Here is a 9,966-nt window from a genome sequence, read left to right as displayed (position 1 = left end):
GCCTTTCCAGCGGGGCAGCAGGCTCAGTAGGGGGAGGTGGGCGGCCACGCCTCCTTCAGCACCGCGGACAGCGCCTCCACCCACCCACCCGGCCCTGAGGGTATGGGCAGCCCCCTGGTGTGCCAGTCGGACAGGGGCGTGAGTGACCAGCGGACACTCTGCCCCCCCGCCCCAGCCCGGGTGTGTGTGGTGCTGGTGCCAATGTAAGTACCATCTGGTAACCCCTGTCACTGGGGTGCCTTGGCACTCTTTGCCCGTGGGTCCTTCTGAGTAGTTTCTGTTCGAGGCGCCCTTCCTCAGGCTGCCTCAGGGGAGTGGGAGGTGGCTGCGGCCTGAGACCTAGGGGCATTGCATGCTGAGGAGGTCGTGAGTGCAGAAAGTTCCTCAGGCCCGAAACAACAGTTTGAACAGGGCAGTTCCTGAGGCCAGAGCCTCAGCAGGAGCCTGGACTGGAGGCCGATGGGGGTCTGAGGGTCGGCGGCCTGGACGATGCTTCCTGGAGGCCTCAAGCGGGAAAGAGCAGGAACTACAAGGTGGAGCACCCGCTTGGGGCGAATCCCCGGCCTCAAGGCAGGACTGGAGCTCCAGATGGAGCTGCCCAAGGCTGCCTCCCAGGGACGGGAGGGGGTGGGGCGAGCGGAGGCCCCGGGGACCTGGGAAGGTGGGGCAGCGGGACGTGGGGGGAGGGCGGACAGGAGGAGCTGAGGGCGGCAGGCGCGGTCGGGGGAGGTGGGCGGCCGCGCCTCCTTCAGCACCGCGGACAGCGCCTGGCCCAGCGGCTCACTTGTCTGACCACGCTCCGCGCACCAGGACACGGGGAGGGTCCAGCCTTCCCCGGGGGCGCAGAGGAGAAGGAAAGAGCGCTGCCCGGGCCGCTTGGGTCCGGCCTGGTCCCGAGGCCTCGATGCTCCTGGAAACGGATCTCGAGGACGACCGAGATCGGCCCCGGGCCCCCGCAACCGCCGGCCTCTGCACCTTGGGCGGGACCAGGGGTAAGAGCCCCGCATGGCCTCCTGCAGTCTCCAGACTGGACAGGAAGACCCAGAGGGGAAAGCGGCACAGATGGGCAGAGGCGAGCAGAGGGGCGAGGGAAGGAAGGCGTGCAACACACTAAGGGCAGGGCGGAAAGAGTCCGGGGAGGCTTCTGGTGGGTCCTGAGATGGGAACCTGGGCGAAGCTGGCAGACCCCTGAGTAAGTGGAAGGCCTGGAGCCCCCTTGTGATGGCCTGGGAAGCCTGGACCCATGCTGAAGGGCCCGCAGCTTTTCACAGAGCGCCTGGAGGACAGAAGGGACCTCGCAGGCATGTCTGGTGGGGAGGGGATGGGGCAGAGAAAGAGCTGCCAAGAAAATCCAGAGACCCCACGCCTCTCAGCTCCCACACAGCCCAGTCCTGCCCCCCCTAGCCAGCCCAACTGCACAGCGCCACAGCCCTGGGTTGGGTCTCCTGCCCAAACTGCACTCCCCAAGGGCCATTCGGTCACAAGGACGTTGGGAAATAATGGAGGCATTGTTGGCCAGTCGGCCAGATGCCGAGTGCATAGGCCCGCCCACCCCTTCCCCAGTCAGACCACACATGGCCCCTCTCAGGCAGGCCTCCACAGCAGCTGACACTCAACGGCCGACACCCCTATGCACCCAACACCCGCTCAGCTCCCTGGCTTGGACGCCCTTGTCCTGTCCTGGGGAACAAACGTAGCACAAAGTGAAGGGGCACCTTAACTTTGCCCGCATGGGGCCTTTGCTCAAACTGAGATGTGGGGTCCGCTCGGAGCTCAGAGGGGGCTGTGTTTCTCCTACCCAGGTCCTTCCACACCGGCCTCCAAGTTAAGTGTACAGACCAGGCCACTGGAGGCCAAGCAGAGGCAGGGTACTATGGGGCATCACTGAGGGGCTCCCAGGTGGAACCTCCTGGAGGATGGTACCAACCCCTAGTCCCCCAACACTTTCTGGAGGCCCCCTGCTCCCGCCAAGCTCTGTACTGCCGGGACCCACACTGCTGTGTGCTGACTGTGGGTGACGCAGGGGTGTGGCCTGGCCTGTGATGGGCACCCTCCGGGGTAGGTGTGTCTCTACGTGCAAGGGTGGTGGGTTCCTGCAAGCTCACCTATTTGGACTGGGGGTGGGGGGTAGAAACGGGAAATGGGGAAACGGTCGCCAGGGCTTCCTCCGGTGCTAGCGGGTGTGGAGGGAAGAGAGTGGATCCCGGCATTCCCAGCTCCGTCCCTCCTGACCTGGAGCCTTGGCTGCATCGTGGAGTCTGAGCCGAGGACTCTGGGTTCCCTCCGGAGACTCGCCCTGCTTCCCCACTCCCACTTCTGGGCTGCAGTGCCCAGGATGGGGCCCAGAAGCTGCTCAGAGCAGGAAGGCCTGAGGTCGGGTCCGCTCCTGGCGGCTTCCCTGTGAGCCCGTGGGCGCCACACTCACCCTTTCTGGGTCTTGGGTCTCGCACGTGCCATCAGGCACTGTGACCAAGCCTCCCAGCTCGGAACCTCTCGGGCCCGAGCCTCAGCGGCGGTAGGATCCAACTCCCTCCCTGATCGGCAGGCTACCCGCGGGCTTTCGCGCCGGAGCCCAGGCCTCAGCCCCGAGCCGGCGCCGGGGCAGGAAGCTTCGGGGCCTGGTCAAGCGCTATCTGGCAGCGCTGACACGGCTCCTCCCCTGCGCGTCCCTATCCCTGGGCCGGGCACTCGGGGCGGTTTCCCCGCACCGCAGTTCTCCCGGCAAAGGCGCGCAGAGTCCGCGGACGCCAGCGGCGCGTCTCCGCGACCCCGGCCCCGCCCCGCGCCGCGGCCCCGCCCCCCCGCCGCTCCGCCTCCGCGCGGCCCGAGGCTCCGGGCCCCTGGGCGGCCCGCGGGCGCAGCGCCCAGCAGCGCCGGGAGTCGTGCAGACGCCGGCCCGGGGCCACTGAGGCCGTGGTCTCGCCGAGCCCCTGGAAAGTTCAGGACCGGAGAGCCTCGGCGGCTGGCGGCGGGACCCATGGAGGCGCGCGGGGAGCTGGTCCCGGGCCGGGAGTCGGCGGGCGGCGACCTGCTGCTGGCGCTGCTGGCGCGGAGAGAAGACCTGCGCCGAGGTGGGTGCCCCGGCCGAGCGGCTGCGCCCGGGAGGGCGGACCCCGTGGAGACTCAGCGGTCCTCGCTTCCTTCTCAGCCCGGCCACGGAGGCGGCGGGAGCTAGGGAGCGCGGGCGGGAATGGGTATGAGGGCCCCAGCACTGCGCGTCCCTACCTGAGCATCCCAGCAGCGGGCTCGCCTCTGGGCCCCTGGAGCTGTGTCGTCGGGCGTTTCGTCGCGGCGCTGGTGCCTCCCAGGCTGGGGGCCCTCTGGGTCCCAGGACTGGTTTGGAAAATACTCTTCCTTTAGGGAGAGTGTGCAGAGAGCAAACGTGTGTCCCAGTGTCGATGGGGTAGGAGAATCTCCATGAAGGCTGCCTGCACCCAGACCCGCCACACTTTCCAGGCGAAGTCAGACACAAGGGCCAGCGTGGAGCTGGACCCCGGTGGCTGAACTCCCTTAGCTGGAATCTTGGTGTCTGCACTCACATGCACCTGCTCCATTGGCAGGGCTGGTCCTCTTGCAGGAAAACCCCCAGCTCACCCCCAGCGCCTTGGCTTCCCCGTGAACTGGGATGGTCCTCCACGAGCTTCCAAGCAGGCGGGAACCGCAGGATGGGATGGAGCTGGCCCTGGAAGGGTGGGCAGTGGCGGGGTGAGAGCAGGTGGGAAAGGGGTTACATCCAGGCTGTGGGGGTCTCCTCCGTCTCCTACTTCTTTATTTATTTATTTTCCGATGGTTCCTGGGAGGGGTGGCCACGGGGGCTGGGAGGAAGGGGTGGGAGGGCGAAGAGACAGGAAGGGAGGGGCGCGCGGGCTCCGCGTGAAACGTCTCAAGAGAGCCGGAGGGGATCGGGCCGGCAGGCAAGCGCAAGGCTGTGCTGGGCCGCCAGCGCCGAGGGTAGGAGACCCCGCCAAGGCTGGAGTCGCCATGCAGCGTAAGGCCCGGGTCGCCAGGGCTTCGCGAGAGCGCGAGGGGCGCGGCGGGAGAGGCTTTTGCTCGACGCGGGGCTCCGCGGGTAGCGCGCTCCGGGAGCTGTCCGGGCCGCGGTGCTGAATCCGCGCCGCGCGGGCCTGTCCAGCCATCAGCTCTAAGACGGGTGTCCTCGCCCGCCGCCCTGCCATCGCCGCCCGGGGTTGGGGAGCCAGGGCAGGCAGCAGATCCTCAGGCTCCGCACCCAGGGCCGCGGTTTTGCCCGACGCGGGATCCCGTCCTTCATGGTGCCCGGGGCTGTAGGAGGGAGGTTGATTCCCTCTTCTCTCAGCATGGGGCAAAGGAAGGTCCCTCGCTGGCCCTTTTGCCGGCTGCCAGGCCGGCCTAGGGCTGGAGGGGGTCCACTGTCAGCGAGGTGAGTGTGCTGAGGTGGTGATATATTTAAGTAGGTTCCAGCTCCTGCTCGAGGCTCTCTGCCCTCGGGAGACTTTTTCTAAATTAACAGGTAGTCCTCATGCCCTGAACACCCTGCAAAGCACCCCCATGGACCTGTGCCTCTCAAAGGCAGGCCTTGCGTTTCCCCAGCCTGGTTCCCGCAGAGGCCTGCAGCCCCAGGGGAATAGAACACAAGTGTCTCTGTGGGGAAGGCAAACTGCCTACTGTATGTGCTCAGGCATCGATGTTTGAGCAAGAGGACAGAGCATCCATACGTCCAGTCTACACACAAGTACCCCCAGGGCCGCCCAAAGACAGGCAGGGCATCAGTATTCATTTTGGTAGCCTAGGGACAGGGCCACGGGGCTGGGCAGCCACACCTGCCACAAGTCTCTGGCTACCATGGCGCCTGATTGTGCGAGGAAAGAGGGCCATTGGGTGGTGGATGCCCCATGGCCCACGTGTGCCGGGCCTCTGGTGATGGTAAGGACCCGGTTTCCAGCCCAGCCTCTGAGACAGCCCTGGGGGCGAGGGTTTCATTTGAGCTCAAAGTGCATCCTTCGGGCACTGGAAACGTTTTGCAGTTGAGGGTATCTGAGGGGGTGGCCTGGATACCCTCCTGCCCCTGGGTATGTTTCTAAGCCTAGCTTCAGTTGTCCTGGATTTCCGCTGTGGGCCAGGCACGGACTTCCAAGCCACACTTTCCCTGAACTCAGGGGAGCTGGGTGGCCACTCAAGCTGGCTAGGGACGAGGGTGTGCCGGGAAGGGGGCCTCCTGGCAGCCCAGTCCTGGGAGCTGGGTGGGATGGGGAGGCCTCCGGCTCTGTGCGGCGGCCCTGACCGCGGTGGCTCCTCCCCGCCTGCAGAGATCCCGCTGTGTGCCGGCTGCGACCAGCACATCCTGGACCGCTTCATCCTCAAGGCTCTGGACCGCCACTGGCACAGCAAGTGCCTCAAGTGCAGCGACTGCCACGCGCCGCTGGCCGAGCGCTGCTTCAGCCGTGGGGAGAGCGTGTACTGCAAGGACGACTTCTTCAAGTGAGCCCGCCAGCTGCCTGGGGCGGGTGGCGCACCCAGGGGAGCCCGGGGGCCCTCACCGTAAGCAAGTCTGGAGCCCTGAAAACCCCCATCTCCACACCCTTCCTTTTCCCCAAACAGGGCACCCCCGGGGCCTCTCTGTTGGCGGCTGGGCTGGCCCACTAACAATCTTTTAAAGTAATTAATTTTGTGAGTCATTGAAGCAGTAGTTAAAAAGATAACCCCAAATTTGTAACGCTCTACTGGACGTGCTCCCTCTTCGTTTTGGTCTTGTATTCGTGCTTAATGGTGGGGATGGGGCTCCTACCCGGCAGAGGACTCATGGGTTTGCACGTCGGCCCGGTGGCCAAGGCCCTGCCCTTCCGAATTCACCTCCCCAATCCGGGCACAGAGGACAGCTGTGTGCCCCAGAGCATCTGGATCCCCTTCTCGGTAGTCCCTGCGGGTAGTCTCTGCGACCAGGGGCAGGGCCCGGGACGCCTTCCTCCAGGAACCACCCTGCGCCAAACCGCGTTAGCGGTTCTCCGACCCGCTCCGAGCGAAGGAGCGGCGGCCGCTCTGAGCCGCGCCCTGTGCGTCCCGCAGGCGCTTCGGGACCAAGTGCGCCGCGTGCCAGCTGGGCATCCCGCCCACGCAGGTGGTGCGCCGCGCCCAGGACTTCGTGTACCACCTGCACTGCTTCGCCTGCGTCGTGTGCAAGCGGCAGCTGGCCACGGGCGACGAGTTCTATCTCATGGAGGACAGCCGGCTCGTGTGCAAGGCAGACTACGAGACAGCCAAGCAGCGAGGTCAGTGGGAGGGGGCGACGGTCACGGGGCTCGGCCTGGGCACGGCCCACCCTCCCCTTTCCTTCCCTGCAAAGAGGGGCTAAGGCCCATCCGGGTCGGGTGTGGAGGGATCCTTCCCTCCAGCGTTCCCGGCGAAGCGCTCACAAAGCGGCGAGAACTTAAGCGTCTTCTCTCTGGGCGGGGGCGTTGGGGAGCCCCCGCCTCCAGGTCCGGGAGCCCGGGACAGTTAGCAGACCCGCTCTGAGAAAGCCGGGTCTGGGGTCTTAGCAGCCGCCTCCTTCCCGGGCGCAGGGAGATTGGCCTGAATTACGTGGATTAGCTCTGCGGGTCTGAATTATCGTCCTAAATCCTTGACCGTGAAGATCCGATTCTACCCGCGCCCTTAGAACAAAGAGGAGCGGGGGAGGGTTGGGGGCGGGCAGCGCTTGTCAGTAGGGGGCCAAGGCTGGAAGCGCCTGCACCCGGATCCAGGGCGGCTGGGTCCTTAAAGAAGGCCGCCGCAGGGCCGCCCCTGGCTGGGCTGGAGCACCGCCCAGCGCGTTTCCTCCATCGCTCCGGGCACCCGCGTCCCGCAAAACCCTTTGGCCTTCCCGCCGCGGCGGCGAGGCTGGCGGTCGCAGCGGCGGCGGCGGCGGCACCTCTGGCCCCGACGTGCGCGCGCCCCGAGGGAGGTGGGAGCGCCGAGCGGCCGGAGGAGCAGGCCCAGCCTCACGCCTCCCCCGCGGTGCAGAGGCCGAGGCCACGGCCAAGAGGCCGCGCACGACTATCACAGCCAAGCAGCTGGAGACTCTGAAGAGCGCCTACAACACCTCGCCCAAGCCCGCGCGCCACGTGCGGGAGCAGCTCTCCTCCGAGACCGGCCTGGACATGCGCGTCGTGCAGGTCAGCGCCCCGGCGCCCCCGCGCGCCCTGCGAGCCGCTGGCAAACAAGGGCCACCCCGGGTCCCAGAGCAGCGGCCACTTATCGGCCCCCACCGCCCCCCACCCCACCCCCAGGTGTGGTTCCAGAATCGCCGGGCCAAGGAAAAGAGGCTCAAGAAGGACGCGGGCCGGCAGCGCTGGGGCCAGTATTTCCGAAACATGAAGCGCGCCCGAGGCGGCTCTAAGTCGGACAAGGACAGCGTCCAGGAGGAGGGGCAGGACAGCGACGCGGAGGTCTCCTTCACTGGTACGGGCGGAGTTGGGAAGAGCGTTGGGTTGATTGACTGCCGGAGCCTGGGAATCAATCCCCGTCTCTATAGACCCTGGCGCCCATCCCCAAGCCCTGTGGTTTGGCCACTCAGGACCATTGCCCTTCTTCTGAAGGGGGACAGAAACCCCGTGACCTGCATGCGTGTCCTTGGCAGGCTTTGTCCTGGAGGGAGGGTCTGACCATGCTCCCCCCTGCCCCCACCCAGGGCACTTGGCACTTACAGTGATTTTTTAGGGAGGCAGCAGCACAGTCTTGGGGTGATTAAAGGTCCTAGCTGCTTGGCGTTGGAGGAGGGTCCACCCTCGTCTCTGGAACCCAGTTACCTCCTTTTTCCAAAGCAGAGAGCCCCTCCCCCACCAGCTCTTAATGTCCATCCTCAGAGAGTTTGTTTAGGAGATTGTTTGGCTGCATTGTGACCTTAGGCTACTCACCTAGCCTCTCTGAGCCTCAATTAACTTGTCTGCAAAATTGGGTAGCCTTGGGATCATACTGGATCCCAGCACAGGAGCCCACAGTTTCATAGGAATCAGGTGGGATGGAGCTGAACAAACTCAGGGGTGAAAGGGTAAGAGATGTGGGCTGACCCGCCCTGGTGGGGCACACGGCGCCTGCAGGGGGCACCGAGGAGCACCAGAGGTGGCAGCAGGTGTGCACTAAGCAATGCCCTCTGCTTCCACCGCAGACGAGCCAGCCATGGCCGACATGGGCCCCGCCAGCGGCCTCTACGGCAGCCTAGGAGAGCCTGCCCCGACTTTGGGCCGGCCCTCGGGGGCCCCGGGCAGCTTCCCGCTGGAGCACGGAGGCCTGGCCGGCCCGGAGCAGTACAGAGAGCTACGCCCCGGCAGCCCCTACGGCGTCCCCCCTTCGCCTGCTGCCCTGCAGAGCCTCTCTGGCCCCCAGCCCCTCCTCTCCAGCTTGGTGTACCCCGATGCCGGCTTGGGGCTCGTGCCCACGGGAGCCCCAGGTGGGCCCCCACCCATGAGAGTGCTGGCAGGGAACGGACCCAGCTCCGACCTTTCCACTGGGAGCAGCGGGGGCTACCCCGACTTCCCTGCCAGCCCCGCCTCCTGGCTGGACGAGGTGGACCACGCTCAGTTCTGACTTGAGTCCCCGTGCCCTCAAGCCTCGGAAGTGAGGAGTCTGGGCAGCAGCTCTCCTGCCGGAAGCACGAACTTCTGCAGGACGCGGTGCCACGGGGAACAGGATGAAGGCTCGGGAGGGTCATTTCTGGGAGTGCCCTCTCCCACCCAGGCAGAGGGACTCTCCGGGTTCGGGTCTGAGAGGCTGCTGCTGCTCAAACTGGGGGCCTCTCGGCAAGCCTTGTTTTGTAAGCAGATTTTTCCCTTTATCGACCAATTAACCCAGTGCTTGCCACCGTTTCCAGACCGGAAATGTCACCCCAGGGAGGCCAAGCCTTCACTCCCTTCAGGGGCCTCTGCCCAGACCAGCACAGCCCTCAGGCTGGAAGATGCTTTAATTTCCAAAATTAAAAATAATTCTAATTGTGCTTTTGTTTCCCAGGTTCTATATGTCTGAGTTCTCTAGCCCCCTGCTCCACCTCCCCCCAACCCCCTCTTTAAGTCAGAGATCAAGCTGTCCGTCCAGGCAGGAGGTGGCTGCGGGGAGGCCACACCTGAGAACTTCCTCTTCCTCTGGGGGCCTCCCTGCCACCAATTCCTGTCTTCCCCGGGACCCTCCCCACCCCTCCCCTGGGGCCATTGGCTCTAGATCTTTCGATCCTTCTGGACCCCACTACCCTGGGGGGAGGGGCGGACTCTTGGAACGCTTAAGGAGCTTCTTCCAGTCCAGACTAGGTGTTCGTCCCTGCACCCCCTCCCCTCGACCCGTCACAGCTGCCCTCAGAGCTCAGGCCGAGCCCAGCCCACCGATTTCCATTGCCAAACATCCCCCAGCTCCCGTTCTCCCTGTGGGCTCCAACTGCCCATGGATTGGATGCCCCACAGGCAAAGGAAGGCCGGGGCGGGGGCTCCTCCGAGCTGCCTCCCTGCCAGATGCTTCTGCCGCTGGCCACCACGGACACAGAGGCCGGCCGCGTGTGGATTCAAGTTATCCCTCAAGCCTGCCTCCCCAGCTACCTGTTGTTTCTGTGGCGTTCCCCTGTCTTTTATTTATTCTCTGACCATCGGGTCTCTCCCAGACTTCAATAAATTCGTCAGTTACAGTCATTGGAAGGCCTGTATGTTCAGTGAGGCTCGGGGTTGGGGGAGGAGAGGGCGTTGGGGATGGAGATGGATCTCTGAAAGCTGGAAGCCCCGTTGGAGTAGCTGTTGGCTTCTTGCCAGGGACGACACCTGGTGTGGATCGGGGCCCCTTTGTCCCGAGATCTCCGCCAGGCTTCCGAGCACTGGACGGAGACTTAGGAGAACAGACGGTCCAACCGTGGGTGGAGGGGCTGGGCCTTCCCACTCTGTCCCTGGGAGAGGCGGGCGCTGGGGTGGCCAGGTGACAGGACCAAGCAAAACTGCTTGGAGCAGGCTTCAGCACGGGGAGGGGGACTGCAGGAGTCAA

The 9,966-nt window shown here is 65.2% G+C and overlaps 1 protein-coding gene across 3 annotated transcripts; it reads left to right on the top strand.

Annotated features, from left to right (window-relative positions):
- The first annotated feature begins 673 nt into the window (after nt 1-673).
- LHX3 (LIM homeobox 3) lies at nt 674-9,623 on the top strand. 3 transcript variants are annotated; one of them, XM_027556740.1, is made up of 6 exons: nt 674-992; nt 5,286-5,457; nt 6,043-6,245; nt 6,976-7,127; nt 7,242-7,413; nt 8,120-9,623. In XM_027556740.1, exons 1-6 carry the CDS (start codon nt 905-907, stop codon nt 8,536-8,538), a joined length of 1,206 nt encoding a protein of 401 aa, XP_027412541.1. In that variant the 5' UTR covers nt 674-904; the 3' UTR covers nt 8,539-9,623. The 3 variants fall into 3 exon arrangements, with proteins under 3 accessions (XP_027412541.1, XP_027412540.1, XP_027412539.1); XM_027556739.1 differs by lacking the exon at nt 674-992 and adding an exon at nt 2,830-3,071; XM_027556738.1 differs by lacking the exon at nt 674-992 and adding an exon at nt 3,885-3,988.
- The last annotated feature ends 343 nt before the right edge of the window (nt 9,624-9,966 follow it).

The sequence above is a fragment of the Bos indicus x Bos taurus genome, chromosome 11, assembly GCF_003369695.1.
Source record: "Bos indicus x Bos taurus breed Angus x Brahman F1 hybrid chromosome 11, Bos_hybrid_MaternalHap_v2.0, whole genome shotgun sequence".
NCBI lineage: Eukaryota > Metazoa > Chordata > Mammalia > Artiodactyla > Bovidae > Bos > Bos indicus x Bos taurus.
The sequence above is the reverse complement of the archived record's forward strand: the minus strand, read 5'-3'. Positions and strand labels throughout refer to the sequence as shown.